At 34.6% G+C, this 16,977-nt stretch overlaps 1 protein-coding gene across 8 annotated transcripts in view; it reads right to left on the bottom strand.

The window, feature by feature from the left end:
• The window catches only part of POSTN (periostin), a 33,977-nt gene extending 18,149 nt beyond the window's left edge, over positions 1-15,828 (bottom strand). For 2 of the 8 annotated variants that reach the window (XM_010993799.3, XM_010993840.3), the window contains exons 1-10: positions 15,597-15,824; positions 14,193-14,291; positions 9,680-9,744; positions 7,853-8,010; positions 5,579-5,743; positions 4,510-4,656; positions 3,876-4,017; positions 2,519-2,731; positions 1,807-1,941; positions 511-659 (exon numbers count right to left, since the gene is read on the bottom strand). In XM_010993799.3, the coding sequence (XP_010992101.2) occupies positions 511-659; positions 1,807-1,941; positions 2,519-2,731; positions 3,876-4,017; positions 4,510-4,656; positions 5,579-5,743; positions 7,853-8,010; positions 9,680-9,744; positions 14,193-14,291; positions 15,597-15,715 (1,392 nt within the window). In that variant the 5' untranslated portion in view covers positions 15,716-15,824. Of the gene's footprint in view, positions 1-510; positions 660-1,806; positions 1,942-2,518; positions 2,732-3,875; positions 4,018-4,509; positions 4,657-5,578; positions 5,744-7,852; positions 8,011-9,679; positions 9,745-14,192; positions 14,292-15,596 lie in introns of all 8 variants that reach the window. The other 6 variants (XM_010993816.3, XM_064493198.1, XM_010993832.2 and 3 more) reach the window with 5 other exon arrangements.
• Positions 15,829-16,977: the final 1,149 nt, after the last annotated feature.

Below are 16,977 nucleotides of genomic sequence, written 5' to 3'. Positions count from 1 at the left end.
TTCAAAACCCTTATGGAAATTTTCCCTGAGATGATGTACATTAGGACCATTTTCAAAACCCTTATTTGCCTATAAAAGTGTATCTTGAAAGTCATTTGAAAGAAATTTGGTTGCTGAACGGTGATCTTACATAAAAGATCCTCCTAAATATTTGACCCAGTATAAAAATTACCCTGTACACAGTAAAGCATGGTACTCTATAAAGCAAAGTCTTATTTTAAAGGAGTTTTAGTGATTTGTGGAATTGAAATAATGCTTTAGAAAAAGTTATTTATATTGAAACAAGTACAAATTACTAGATTTATTAACACATAGCACTTTTTGATTACTTCCTCAGTCTTTTCAAACAAGCTACTCAGTTCCCTGATCTTCCTATAAATATTTACAATATATTAAGAACACATTGATAAAATTCTGAGAAACATTTGTTATAAGAACATTCTTTGACAGGGGCATGTTATTTGACATTTAGGCCAGCGTGGGTATTTTATCTTGTTCTGATTCACTTACTGTACGATACACGAAGACTCTGAGCTGTTTGCCTCCGATGGTCTCAAGTTTTTGTCCATTGTAAAGCTCATTAAGGCCAACTTTTACTTTCAAAATGTGATTCTGCAGAATCAATTTAAGAAGGCGCTGATCCATGCTCAGGGTATCATCTATAGATAAATTCATTATGAAAAAGTATTATTTTATTTAGAAAGCATTGAAGTTTCTCCTATAAAAGAAAATCATGAAAATGGATAATCCCTAATACCACTGATCTTATTGGTCCTACATTAATATAATATATGAGTTGACTAAGTGCTGAAGGCCAGGAATTCTATGCATCAATTAGAAACTCCATGAGCCATTTCATCAAATGGCTAACATGATACCAAGCTGTCCAAACAATGGGTTTCATCTCTGTGAGGACCACGTGGTTGTATGTGGTCACTGACAAAAGTTAAACTCTAATGTTGGCCAAGATTTTCTCTGAGAATTTGATGTCCATTAGTCACATGATAACTACTGATATATCATCTGTAAATTTTTTTTTCTTATTGGGGAGAGAACTGAAGCACACAACCTCTTAAAGGTGGGTTAATGTCAACATGGATGGATATTATTCTTACAAAGAAGAAAAACAGCATTTCTCAGAATTTGAATTTTCTAATTAATTTTCTATATCATAATTTAGTATTTGGAAAAAAACATAAAAATGTAAAAAGATGGTATTTATTTTTTTAATTGCTAAATTTTGCCTAATAATTTAAATTCATCTCTGTGAAGTCATTTTTCTGGAAAAAGTGGCAGATTCCATTAATCTAAACACAGTCCTTGAGTAGCAGCTGCTAGGTAAAATACTTAAAATAACAGTTCATCTCATAATATGAAAGTGTATCATAGTCTTTTGTTTTTATTTATTTGTACTTTACTTTCAAATTCTGAGCTGCAAAATGCGCCTAAGTGTCCCTAAATATTATTATGTTGGTGTTAAGTAAACCACTCAAATTTATTTTTCTTAAGATCTATTAATATACCCATTATGTGTGCTGGAAATATGATCCAATTCACAGAATAACTGAAGACTCCTTATCACAAACTTTCACTTCCTGTAGGCTATTATCTACTGAAAGGAAATGTCTTCAAATGAAGGTCATTTTAATAGCGACTACATAGTGCTAACACATTGTATATGTAGCCAGTTAAGAAACTGATCAACACCTCTCAAAACCTCGATTAGTTCTTGATGCAAACAGTCATGGTGAAGAGAAAAGGTGCGTAGAGGAGGAAAGAGCAGGGGTGACAGTGTCCTGTACATACCAGAAAACGCATTGTTCACAGGTGCCAGCAAAGTGTATTCTCCATCTGGCCTCAGAGCAGACGCCAAGCCTAACTGGGCCACAAGGTCTGTGAAAGTGGTCTGCTGATTTCCAGCCAGCTCAATAACTTGTTTGGCTGTAAAATAAACCATCACCATGCCAACCGTGTCATCGTTGTTACTACCGTCATCATGACATTAGTCTAACATTTCTTGACCGTTTTCCGTAAGTTATTGGCTGCACTCACTATGTGATAAGACAGCCTGCCTTTCCCCAATGAGAGAATGCCAGCTCTCCTTTTTGGTGGTTGATAACCAAAGAATTTCAGAAGGAAGACATCTTTCTGACGTCTTGCTTTTCAGGTTTCATTTTTCTGTTGGTCACCTCTTGTCTCTCTGCTCTTGTGAGTGCCATCACTCTTTCATGTATCCAAAAGTAACCATTTGGTTATGTCTTGCCTTCTGTTTTCAAGAAAAACCCTGGCACTGTGATAATCTTTATAAATATTAGGTGTTAGAAACTCTGGAAGGCCAATGATCAATGCGTGGGTTGCCCATGACTGCACAAGCTACGTGTTTGGTACTCAGCTCACTAGTTTGTGTTTGTGCTTCACATGCTGGTCCTTATACTGCACGTTTATTTTCCATGGACTTACTCTTGAAGCATCATACTTGGTAAATGAGTAGGTAGAAGAATATGAAGCTGCTGCTCACCAGAGTCAGGAATTAGGACTTGGTCAATCAAATGGATAACACCGTTATTTGTCACAATATCTTTTTTGTTCACCATTTTGATTCCATTTACAGTTATGCTCTCTCCATCACATCCTATCTCAATTGTGTTTCCTTCCAGGGTCTCGAAGACTGCTCCTCCCATGATAGCCTCAGAACACTGGAGGGTGTTTAAAATGTGGTACTTCATGAGAGCTGGAGGACAAAGCAAGAAGAACAAGCTTTCAGATCAAGGAAAACAGCATTTGACGCTGAAGAGATGTGTTTCCCTGTGGAACTAAGTAGGAAATATAATACATGTATAAGACTTAAAATTCTGTTTGTTTTCTAAGAATTTTTTTTCCCATCAACTCTACAATAAAAATAGCTCAGCACAGTAGGAAGTAGGTAGGAGAGAAGATCAGTTGCACGGAATGATTTGTGCAGTTCTAGAAAACGTGTTAGATCAAGTTCCCAGTATCATAAGAAAATAATTTCTGATGTGGAAGCAAGAATAATTGCTCCTTTCAGAAGGCCTGGAAAGTCATTTGTTTGAGATACCTGTTCCAAAACACCCAAGCAGTATCTTGCATTAGCTACTCATAGCAGAATAACTGTACAGGCATACCTCATTTCACTGAGCTTCACTTTATTACGCTCTGCAGATATTGTTTGTTTGTTTTTTTAACAAACTGAAGGTTTGTGGCAATCCTAAAGACAACCTCCAGAAAGTAGCCAAAATAAAGATGATTTCTTGAAGGACTTCTGAAGGGCTCTGTGCCTAAACCATATCCTGTTTATATCTGCACCAAAAGTTCTCATCTTAAATTGGTTAAGCATATTTAGGGTAGGCTGAGTAAGTGAAATGTGCTAGTCACAATGTAAAATCTAGTTGAAAATAAAAAGGGAAACTGGAAAAAAACCAAATTCTGTGTATCCGTAAGTAATGATCAAAGAGAACCAGGCAATTTTCTCAACTCAACTTTAGGGTAAGTTTAGAATTAAAAGCATTGAATAATGTATACACAATATTAAAATTTGATGATCTAATATTTCTTTTCAGCACCTTCTAATTCTTTTTAATGCTGGCTACTTATATACTTGAAAGCAGTGCCAAAGAACGTGATCTTTAAGAGACCCTGGTTATTTAGTTACTTTAATTATTAAGTTAACTGTTTAATTACTTTGCCTACTCCTTCAAGAACTTTGTTTTTTAAGATTTTTATAGTCCATCTCAGAATAAAAGTTTTTCTTTGCCTTTGCTTATCAAAGCTGATAATATTGGCAGGGCTTAATCTCTTTTTCATTTCTCTTTCTTAGAATTCTAGGACGCCTCTCCTAGAGAAGGACAATTGAGTACCTTCAGAAGCCACTTTGTCTCCCATGATCCTTTCTAGAACACCTCGTGGAAGTTTCTCAAAAGCTTCATTGGTGGGAGCAAAGAGTGTGAAGTGACCATCTCTTCCAAGGGCCTCCAATATATCAGATGTGATGGCAGCTGCCTGAAACACAAATGTGCTTTTACATTGCAAATCCAGAAGACAATTATAACACACTCAGACGTGAGGGGGTCGATTCTATAGAAAACTACAGACATTTGCTTGTGTTAGAGCTTTAAAACATTAATTTTTGGCACAATCAACTATGTGTTTCAACTTTTCCTCAAACTGTATGTAAGATGGGGAGTTTTGCCAATGCCTGTGTGACTGAAGCAATACCCAGCAGTAAATGTAATAACTGATGGACACATTCTAAATGCACTCGGTCCACTACAGTCATGTGACTAATCCTTATCTATTTTGTCCAAATAAATAGTATTTCATATGAAGAGATGATATCTTCTATGTGAAGTAAAAACCTATTCATTTCAAGAAATATACTGATTACAATTCTGTCAGATTTAATAGCTTTTTGTTTGTTTGTTTTAAGATTCTGACAGGGAAAGAGGGGATGTCAATGGCCCAAGACAATCTTCTGGTACTTCTTGTACTTACCCTAAAAGATGAGAGGTCATCTTCTGCTTCAATGAAGTCCTGAATTGAGGTACCGATTTGTGTAAGGACGCGGTCAATGACATGCACAACACCATTTGTTGCAATCTGGTTCCCGTGGATGATTCGAGCACAGTTAACAGTGACAACCTGTAATTATTTGAGAAAATCAAGTTGCAGAAATCACTGCTATCCACTGACCACTGAGACTGGTAAGCCCATTTCCTATTTTTCATTTTCATTGGTAAATGTAACGTGAAAGAACTGACAGTCTGAATGTAAATGCTGAGGACGAAGACTTCACATTGTTTTGTCTAAAAACAAAAAAACCTAAGACAAAACAGAACCAGTTGAGAACCCAAGTCCAGTTACACTTAAAATATCTAGAAACACAAGGCAAAAGCATTCTTTTCACTTGAATTATTGCTTTTATTTTTCTCTTTCTTTTATAGAGATAGTCATACACTATTTCTAATGTAGGTCAATGAATTTCATAAAGAAATCTAATTAGTTCTAAAAAAAAGTTCTGAGATAGATATAATGATTGCATTAATATAATCAGTTCTATTCCAATGATTTCCTAAATATTGCCTCATCACTGACCCTTTTTGTCCCTTGAAATCTGACTGTTGAAAGAGCCCTAAGACCCTGTCAGAAGTTTCCCCTAAAGACTCTATCTAAACACACAAGAACCTAAATCAGAATAGTAGCCAGAGGGTGAATGAAGGAATACTCATTCTCTGATCATTCTTTGATAAATTCTCTGATAGATTCTTATTTTTTCCTCTGATTGTTAGTTTTTCAAACACATCAAATATTAAAATTTCCTTTTGTAGAACATCTAAGTCTACTGTCAATGAACTGTCTATCTAACTTCTTCCTCGCAATCAATCTTTGGTAGAAATCAGTCCCTGAATTAGAAATTTACATGCTCTAGATGTAGGGAAAAGCCATGACATGGCACTTATACTCACTGACATTTTATTATTTCTGTGAACCTTATATAAATGTACAGAAAAAAAACTTAAGGGCAATATTACTGAGAAATGTACTTTTTATTAATGAAACTTACCCCATTAGGATAATGGTTAATGAAGAGTCCCAAATTGTTATACATTGAAGGAATAATCATGCCATTTTTCAAATCCTTGGTCAGCATCCTCTTGTTAACCATGTGACTATGCAAAGCATTCAGTAATTCAACATTTACATTGCTCTCCAAACCTCTACGGATATCCTAGGAAAAATTGAAATGACAGGCTTTTCTTACTGTAGTTAATTATTAAAATTCTCATAATCACACTATTTCTACTCTCTTGTTATTTTCTTGTTGAATTACCCAGAAGGTCAAACCAAATTGACATAAATAACTTAAAATTATATTATTATAATTGATAAAGAAATTTTGTAAGTAAAGGTACTCAGTAAAGGCTTCTGGATCTTATAGAGCACTCGAATATTTTTAGAGACAAAACAGATATTTTAATGAACATATTGATGAAGAGATGATCTTGATGTAAAGGCTTAGGGAATATGAAGTTATCAGATATTTTAAATATTTTGAGTGGAAAACAAAACAAGAATGTCATTATATTTGTATACAACATTTGATTTTCAATAAGCATTTTGTGTTTATTCTATAAAGAAATTCAAGAATTCAACCATCCTGTACCTTTTTATTTATCCAAAACCATATTATATCACACTGTACTTGGTGTTATGAGAAATACAATAAAGTGCAGTCTCGACCTCTGAGACACTTATCATTAGCAGCAGGTACAAATAAACATATTAAGATAAAGGACAGGAGGAGAAACAGATGCTTTCGGGGTTAAATGAAGGTGGCCATCAGTTCAAGATTTGGAGACAGGCCTTGAAGGGTGGATAGGATAGGAATGGGGTGATGACCATTCTAAGTCCAGCTGCAGGCTCAGGGTGGACGTTGGGGAAGCAGAAGGTGTCCAGTGTGGTTATCATACACGTCTACGTTTCTCAGATAATATTAAAAAAGAAATTTAGAAAAGCATGTGGGATAATAACATAGAAGACTTTAATGCCTGAGTAAAGAATAAATTAAACTGGCAGAAGGGAGTCACTGAAGCTTTTGTGGCATTGGAATATAATGATTACCCTGGGCTTCAGAAAGGTCAATCTGGTGGTAATCCATAGCAGAAATGAGCATATTATGAGGATAAAAAATGAGATGTGGGTGACTAATAGTAGTTTCTAAGAGTTGGAGAGAGAGGAAGTAAGAATGACTCATAATTTTCAAGTCTGAACACTGAGACTCCATACAACCAATTATGGAAAAAAGCAGAAAAGCAGTTATTTATGGGGAGGGAAAAATGGGCTATGTTTTAGGTAACATTTTGTTTAAAGATACAGATGGTGTATCCTAGGAGAGATATTAAGATGGACATTAGAAATATTCTCCTGGGGTTCAAGAACACAATTTCATTGTTCTATGCATTAAAGTGGAATCTGAAGCTCTCAGAAGTGCATGTAAACTGCAGAGTATAGTTCCTGGATAAGAGTTAATAAGCTCCATTCTTAAGGCAAAGACAAAGAGGAGCCAGCAGAAGGAGCCAGGAAGGTGTTTAGCAATGTGGTCAAAGACAACCAGAAGGGGAAAAGTTCTACAGTGCAAGCGATTAACCACACAGTTAATGTAACACGGAAGAATCTAGGGGAATCTGCCTAAGTTTTACTAGATATTATTTCACTCTAGTAGTAATTGTCAGCTCATCTTCATACCAAGTAGAAAGTAGGAATATGTTTCTGTACCAGTCTTACAGGTTTGGATATTGAGTCATAATTTAGTGTCATGTAAACCGGACTATGCACAACAGAAAGCCTGAAAATGTAATGCATTGTTTACAGCCCTTCATTTCAATATCCACACACATTTATAAATCCATCGATCTCTGAGTGGCCACATATATTTACACATGATAAAATGATAGGTATATAAAATATAGCTTATTATGAATTTTAAATTCCACTCGACCTCTTATCTTGCCTTTCTATGAGAAAAGTCATCTAAAATTACATATATTTCCTCACAGCCATAAGAGAACGAGGAAAGGAGTAAAATAGAACAATAATAAGTGCTTGTTCGGTCCACTATTGGTTTGCCTTTTTTCGTTAGTCCATGAGATGGGGTGTTACTCCATTTATGGTTGTATTACAGTGATTTGCTCCTTGCCCTCAGTAACTCATCCTTTTATATGTCCTCATACAGGAACAACAGAAAGAGATACGATTTCTATTAACTTCCAAGTTAATAAACCAATTAAAATAAAATAACAATAACAGAAAAAATATAATTTTAAAAATACTGAATTACAGGATCCAAATTGTCCCAAGCCTCATTACTCGGTGCGAAGTAAGTGAATGATCCTTTTCCTTCAATCTCTTCCCTCAGTTTTGAGACATCAGAGTAGCGCTGCGTGGTGGTGGCTCCCACGATGCCCAGAGTACCATAAACATGGTCAATGGGCAGAACTGAAATAATCAAGAGATGAGTAAGTACTTAGGATAATATTTCAAGAATATTATTTTATAATAGTTTAAACTTTACGCCCAGTTCCCCAATACATTTAGCTGATAATTTTAGCAATAAAATTCTAGAAATCATCAATTTTATATGAAAGTTGCCTTTTGAATGTCAAATAATAAAGTACTACTGAAAAATGTCATTTCATATATCCTTTGTATTGAGGGAAAATAGATTTTAAATTATTATCCTAGTTTAACATTTAGTCTACTTAGGTGTCAAATCTATGTCAATGAAAGTTCAATTATAATTATCAGTAAATATATTTGATTACTTCATTAAAAAAAAAAGTTCCTCACTTCTCACTGAAAATGGCAAAAGTAATTTTTATTTCATGTTGGATAAAAGCTTCCACACAGTATAATATGTTGAGTATAGGGATATAATTATAAAGATTTGGGTCCTAAAAAGAAATATTTAGACCTGCTTCTTTTCATCATAATTTCAGGAAGGAAATAGATCAAATACCTAACACTTCCAGAATATATCTCCTGAACTTCAGAAGAAAGATTCATATATGAATGTCATCCTGAAGGTTGTTGCAGCCAACTTACCTTTTATGATCCTGTCTTATTTGAAATTTATTATGTTTTGGATGATATCATAGGAGAAATGGTTATTACCTTTGTTAATGTAGCAAGACTAGGTACACAATTAGTAAATTAAATTACAAAATCAAGATTTAAAAACAACCCAACAGATTAGGGAAAATGAGTCAAAATTAACAGGTTAAATGTAACAGATTTCCATAGAAGTCCTATGCCTCAGTTGGAAAACAAATCTTAGAGAAAGACTTGATTTGATCTTGTTCATGGAAAAGAGACTTGTAATCAATTTTAATTAGTTATAAATTCAACATGACATAATGATATGACATGTTTAGCAATGACATTAACCAAAGTTCAGGAGCCCCCAAAACTGAGTTATTTGTCTTAATATTCTTTCAGCTGCTTGGACCCCCATGAATTATAGACACCAGTCTTGGATCACAATCAGGAAAAAAAATGACTGGACTAAAGGCTTTTCATGGTTTGTTGCCAGTGATGGTAAGGGCTCCCAAGTCTTTATCACATTAGAACTGGGGATGAGGAGCACAGGGAAGGTTCTGTTGGGGAAGAGAGGGTAACTATAGGAAGTGTGTGATGATTTGTGTTAAATACGTGAATGGCTGTCATTTCAAAGAGGAAATAGATGAATTATTTTTTCTCTAGTTGGCGAGTTATAGGAAACTAACTTTCAATATGAGGAACATTATAAAATCAGAGGTGTTGAATTAGAGAAGATGATGCCTTGCCAAGTAGTCAGCCCATGTTTCTAGATAAATTCTAAGACAGGGATTTTGTAGAGGGAATGTTTGTTCTTGAAAGGAAGTTGAACTAATTTAAATTTAGATTAAGCTGTTGCATTGTCCAGCATCCAGTGTATAAGATGTATGTCCTCATACTTTATCACCGTGATAAACGCATAATTAACACCAAGCTGTGGGGGATATGTCTTGGATTTATCCTGGTGCTAAATACACACACACACATGAAACTGGCTTATCCACAAGCTACTTCAACTCTTTTTTCTCACACAAGACAAACTCCTCATTTAATTCAATAATTGAAACTTTACCTGCGGGGCAGCCTTTCATGCCTTCCATTCTCATATAACCAGGGCAACATTCATATAACACAGTCCTATACATTGGAAGAAAATTAATATTAAAATGGGGGAACTACATAGGATACATTTTGACATAAACTTAGCAAAACATATCACTCATTGCCATGATTTATCAAGAATTTGAAATCAGATGTTTTTTGTTTGTTTGGTTGGTTCTGACACTAAAGTATTTATATTATTAGCTTGACGTCTCTCTATAGCCTCACGGCATGGTGGAAGAGTGCCAAGATCTTGAGTCAGAAGAATGGAGTTTGGTTCCCAGTTCCACTACTTGGTAGATGTGTTGACCTTGAGCAAATAATTTAATAAATTTGAGTCTCAATTTCCTCAACTATTTAATATGAATATAGTAGCTAAAATACCTACTCACAGGATAGCTGTGAATCTCAAAATGATACTTTGGAAATCATTTTGCAAACCATAAATAGCTAGAAATATTTATTAGCGTAGGGAAAAGGAACTAGAAACATCAGAAAAATACATTAACCCATTCCAATCAATCAACTGCTATCCCATTGCTAATTAAATAATACTGTTTTTGGTTTGAATTGACAGTAGTTATTAATTGTGATCATATTAAAGACAATCTTTACAATATTCTATTTATTTTTATTTTTGTAAAATTTGATATATATAAATATAAAAATATAATGTTTAAGAAAAATTTGACATATATAAATATAAAAATATAATATTTAAGAAAATGCTATGCTGATCAAAGTTAGTAAAGTGTGTTAAGTTACATACAGGCAATAATTAATCAAGGCAACAGCCCAGAAAATTCAAGCAAACAAAGATATAGTCAAAATAACTGTCTAGTTTCCTAAATTTTGAGGTAAAATAATAACCTGAAGTCATCTAAATAATTGCTTCTGTTTTTCACCTTATTAAAAATATAACTCTGATCTTCATTTTATCAAATTCCATTTGACATTTTATGGACTTCTTCAGGATCCAGTGTAAGTAGTATTTTTTTAATTACAATTTTCCATAATGCTTTTTTTCCCTCTCAGTAGAAATTTGAAGAGGAATTTATGAAACAACAATTGGAAATAGGGGAATATTACAAGTAAAGAGGAAATATAGATCATCTTGTAATTTTTAATTGATAAATTTGATGTCCTAGAGCTTAAGACAATGACTTATAGATGAATTATCTTGTAATTCAGTAATTAAACATACATTAGCTAATTCAGATTATTGCTTTATGTCTTTTCATCTATTTGTAATCATTGTACTCAAGAAGTATGAATGAGTGAAAGAATTTGGACATATTTGGAAGAAATATCACCAACTCTAAGAATAAAGAACCATTTTTAGTATGATAAAAATGTATAATACGAGCAAATTTTCAAAAAGTGGAAATTTTAATGATATAAGATATGGTCTTACATAGATAAAAGGAAATAAATTAGCTTTTCAGATCGAAGCCACGTCCATGAACTGATTATCCATGGCTTGTGGCCCTGCTTGTGACCTTGGAAACCTATTTCTCTACTTTCTTAACATAAATTTTAAAAGCACAATGTAATGTTGTTTATGGATATACACACCTAGGTAGTAAAATATTAAAATATAGATGAGAATAACATTTCTGTCATGGAATATTGGCTTAAGGATAATAAAAAATAAGAAGATGTAAATTAAATGAAGTAGGAAATGAAATTTTTAAATTGTTCTCTAATTTTAAAATAATTTCAAGAATTGTTGGTATTGGAAACATATGCAAATTATAGGGGAGCCTTGTGCAAATATGGTCCCTGAAATAATTTTATTTACATGGATACTCATAAAACTAAAGGCAAATATTTGGATGTCAGGGTATTAAGAATTGTTTATATATTAGCTTTAGCATATATTATAAACAATAAAAATGAGATACATAATTTTTAGTTCAGGACTAATAACACTTTAAGTAAAATAGTGACTAGAAGAAGAAATTGCTAATGTAGCAAACATTTCTGTGACATTTGCTAATGTAACCCAAGAATCAGCTTTAATGTAGAGAATTAATGCATTAGATGGGATAGAATTCCCAAATAGGCAATTGAATTTCAGCTGATAGTTGAACAATATGGTTATCTGAGTTGATCCTTTAAAAACAGACCAAAAAAGTAGTTTTTTTAGGAGAATACTTATGCTACACAAAACTCAAAGTTCCCATATTGTCAGTAGGACAAATTAGAGTAAAAAGCAAAATCTTCACTGTGCACATCTCCGATTTATCTACATTTTCTGAATAATCTAAAGTCTTGGGGAAATACCAACTGAAAATGTTACTGATATCTTTTAAAGGAAGTCTACAAAATAACTATTTTTGTGAGCCAACATTTATTGTGGGAAATATCTTGAACCTAGGAAACTTCATGTCTTTCATTAGACCCAGTTACCTTCCCCAAATCCCCAAAGCAAGTATTCAACCAGAAGATCAACCTTTCTGTCAACTGATACATAGAAAGTCCTAAAGATGACTTTGAAAATTTTATCAGCGGCAACCAGATGGCACACCAGGCGTTCTTCCCATCAATATGATTGATTTCTTTGGTTGTTTGAAACCAACAGCTAGCATTTGCATTTATTCCAGAGCACAGATGTAAATGTGTCTGTGAAAATGCAGTTAAGGGAAATAAGCTAATATAATTAAACAAAGGAGACACTGTTATATTTCTGGTAAAAAGCCAGGCTTCAAAGCAGGGAATTTGTTTTTAATGGAAAGTAAGAAAGTATCTTGGCATACGCTTTGTACAAGCCTTGGCATCTTTATGTTTAGATGATTAAGTAAGATTATATCAGACTTCCTTAACTTCCAGGAAGGTTGTAATAAAGATTTCCCCTAAATATTTCAGACAGCAGGTCCTTTCTTTATGTAGTTAGTGTGTGTTCCAAGCAGGCCTCGTGGTAATCAAGAATAGAAAGGAAAGGGGGGAGAAGAATTCAGAGCTTCGGAGTTCCCAGCTGAGGCCTGACTTCAGTCTTGGCCAGGATCACTGTAACCACTGGCTTCCACTGTAGTTGTGTGAATGAGTCACAAGTCTAGCAGATGTCTGCAAACTAACTGGTCAAAAAGTAACAGCAGTTGGAAGTCTGTAAGACAATATGCAGGAACAGGCAGCAAGGTCCTGTGATGTCCTAGACTTGGTTACCGTGGGGAAGGACAACACAGTTAAGATTATATGCCTTGAATACATGATTCTTACTGGAAATAAAGGTAACCCTATGCATTTTAAATAGGCATCTGCTCACACCTCCTTTTCCCACCAGCATATATCCAATTTGCTTAAAATAGTTTAAACTTAAAGATAATTGGTATTGTGGGTTAGAGTTACCTAGTCATTTCGTATTTGTTCATTCATTTTACCTTCAGAAATACTATAACTATTAAATCCACATTTCACAGGTAAAGAAACAGAGACTCCAAGGATTAAGCGATTCCATATTTGTAACCAATATTACTAAGTTAGGAATACATTTTTAACAATCCTCCCAATCTTTCCATCTATTTAGGGGAACTGAAGCTGAATGATGATGTGCTAAGCCGGTCCTCCTTCAGATACTCTGGTTCTCAAGGTGTCCATTACTGAGGGTGGGGTCCAGCTTAACAGGAAGCAGGTAGGAGCCATTTCCACTGTTCTCTTGACTGAGGATGACGCTCTAACCTTTTTAATCTTCATCTTGAAGAATTTGCACCACATGAGTAGTTCTCAACCTTTAGATGCCTAGGCTTGTATTTCTTCTAATATTGTATAATTGTATTTCTCTAATATTCATTTATTTACCGTTTCCTAATATTTATTAACTGATTAAACCAATAAGCTATCAAGTAATAGATGGTGTTTTCCAATTTTAAGTTAATCAGTAAAATATGTAACTAAGTTGAAGAGTAAACATCTTTTTGGCTATTGAAATGGTACATACAGTCACTGGCTTCTATTATCACCTCTAGGGGTCATTGAGGGTCTGGCAGTTCCCCAGACTAGATTAAATCAAGAGATGAAACTTAAGTCCTGTCCAACTTTAAGCTTTGGTGAAACATCTGGGGTAAACTGGAATACTTTAGATAATGTCTAAATGACTATAGGCAAATATTAATTTTTACCTTGAAACCTTAATATTTCATATCAATTGGTTCTTCTGGCCCATTTTTAAAATAAAATGAGGAAACTGAGGCACAGAGGTGAATTGACTTGCCGAAGAAAGAAGAGGCCAAACCAAGAGTACAGATAACATAGTCAAACTCTTGCACTGATTGTACACCAGATCACATGGCCATTGCCATAGATTCCGGAATAATGAGCGTTCCACCAGTAAAGGGGAAAATGCTGGGAAAAATGTATTTATTCACATTTGATCCTTTTTTTAAGCTCACAGTTTTGGAGGATATTTTCAAGAAGAGTGGTGTGTATGTCCAAGGAAAAGCATGGATGTGCTGGAACTGGCACATTAAGGAAAAGGTGAGACTTACGCTTTCTTTCCGCAGATGGCTCCTTGATACCAGTTCCTACAAGTGCTGAAGTATTTCTTTTTGGTGCCCAAAATCTGCTGAAAGGCGCAGACATTTGGGCTGGAAGATAGAGAGAAGGAAAGAGAGTTAATGTCCTAATGACAACTAGTTTTCCATGTCTACAGATCAGCTGGTTTAAAAAAAATTAACATGTATTTGGTTTTCAAAGATGCGATTCTAAAAAAAAAGATGTGATTCTAATCAAGCACAAATCTCATTCTTGATTCAATTCTACTGAATCATTGGAAAAACTAAAGCCAATGAGAGACAGAGAGAGGGAGGAAATTGTACATCACTGAGAGTAAAACCCCAGTATTTTAAGCTGACCTAATAGAGTATTTAAAACACTGTTACATTGAACATAATTTTATTTTCCTGGGTCTTATTACTCTTAATAGTAGATAACGCACTGACCCCTTTAAACCAAACATGTGCCTATTTGGGGTGTTGAGGTGCCTTCAGGAGTCTGGAACAATAACAGATCAGACAACAAAAGAGATACATTTCACTAAGTTCAAGGACACTGTACTCTGTAATTTTCTAGGAAAGTGATCACAGAAGTAAATGAGGGCTAAGACTAACTTAGATAGCATGGCTGCACAAAGGAAAATTCATTTCTTTGACTGGAAGCAATTAGATCAAAACATCCTCTGCCAGACTTTTAAGGGTTTTTCTCCCTTAAAGAGATGGAAGTCTTCCTTGCTGTGTAAGGCAAGGGAACTTTGGGGCATTATGCAAATCCCTCTGAGACACAGGGAATAGTGCCAAGATCCATTTCAAAAAATAATAATGAATGGTTGGTTAAGTTGCTGAATGATGTCTGATAACAAAAAATGCTAAGCTGTGGTTGAATTTATTCCAAAAAATAAACTTTTTGCAAATTTTACAGAATGCAAAATTTAAAAGTATTCTTAAATGCTTCAAAAAAAAAATCAGAGAACTAGTTACATTACCTATTATTTCATTTTCATACATAACTTAAATGAAATTTTCCCTAACATCATGTAAGATACTTAAAAGCTGTTTACATGAGAGTCTCCAACAAAAGATTCTGAAATAGATTTTGAAAACCTCATTCCAGAAATTTGTAAGAAATAGAAATACAAATAAACTGAGTCATAAAAAAGGCCTGTTAAATGTTTTTAATTATACTAAGTTATGCACAAATTATTCTGACAGTAATTCTTAAAGTTTAAAACACATTTAAAAATCACAGAATACCCATTTTTCCCCCTTTTTCTTGTTACATTGTATTAAATAGAAATAAAAACCCCTGAGGTATAAATAAAGAACTTTATGTAGAATTGTACATACAGCAAGCTAAGGGGGAAAAAAAAGTTTTATAAAATCAAACCACTGACTTACCCCTGATCCCGGCCCCTGATCCGGCTGTGTGCCAAGATCTTGTCATAATGACCATTGGCATCTGCAGGGTTAACAACAACCAGCAAGAGCAGAGAAACTGTGGGTAAGAAAGGAATCATCTTTAGTCTCTCCGCTGTAGTTAGTCCACGAAGAGAACTGGCAGTGGGCTTTGGAGAGCTCAGAGTTTATATGCATGCCAGAGTTCTGGGAGGGAGCGCTCTATCAACCTGGGAATCTGAACTCCCTCCAAAAGACATCAGCGACTTCACGTTGCCAGCTTACGTCCTCTTTTGTGAGTTCTGTTCCCCAAGCACACTGAGCCTCTTTTTCTTCTCATTATCAAAAAGATATTTATTTTTACATTATTTATCTTTCTCTTTGTTTTACTACCTGACTCATTTCATGTTCATATTTCTGTTTTAGTCTTTTATAACTCAGACAGGAGGGGTTTTTTTTTTAATGGAAAAGGGTTTTATTTAGGTTTTAAAGATCATTCTGTAATCCATCCCTTCCAGAGTACATGTTCTCGTGCTCACTGAGAGCATTATTTGATCTTATCACATCTTGTCATAGTCCGTTCTCTTCAGAACTGAAATGTTATTATTTTTCACCAGAAAACTAAAGGTAGGTGTAGCTTTGATTATCAGAAGGCAGTAATGGCTGTTGATGAAAAACAAATATTGACTAGATATCAACTGTCACAAAGTATGAAATAAGAATTTTAACTTCCTGATGAGATGTGTAGGAGGAATCACATTTCCCTTGCACTCCCACCACCCTGGGGGAATACCTCCCATTTGACTTCTCTTTTCAAATATCAAGGTATAGAGAGAGTTAACATAGATCTAGTTCTGGCAAGTTTCCCGAACTTTTGAAATGAAGCAGCAAAGAAAAATATATGTGGTTTATTGTTTTTTCATCACATCCAGGGCGTAGTGTTGACCATCTCTAGATAACACATCTATTGACAACCACGGGACCAAAGCTTCCCCTGTAGGAAACAAGGATTACCAATCTAACTGGAATCGAGTAATTCAATACAATTAAGAAGCAGAAGCATTGCCAGAATTATTCTTCTTCTGTTCTATCAAGAGGAACTAAAGTCTCTTAATGTTACCCAGTGCAATTCCTAGCCAAGGGAATCTGCACTCTCACCACTCCACACATGGTATATCAGATATTCAGAACACTTTGGATAAAAGAAGTCTGAATGTCAGAAGTCACCAATAAGCTGAAATGATAACTGCAATGAGTCTCCCTGGATAAACACGAGACACACTACCCTAGGGGAAAAGTGTAATTCAAATACATCTTGTTACAAATGCTCCCACCGTAATGGCCCAACAGCCCCATTGGCCATATAGAGAGATTTTAGACTATG

The sequence above is a fragment of the Camelus dromedarius genome, chromosome 13 (genome assembly GCF_036321535.1).
Source record: "Camelus dromedarius isolate mCamDro1 chromosome 13, mCamDro1.pat, whole genome shotgun sequence".
Lineage (NCBI taxonomy): Eukaryota > Metazoa > Chordata > Mammalia > Artiodactyla > Camelidae > Camelus > Camelus dromedarius.
This window is presented reverse-complemented; position numbering and strand designations above follow the sequence as displayed.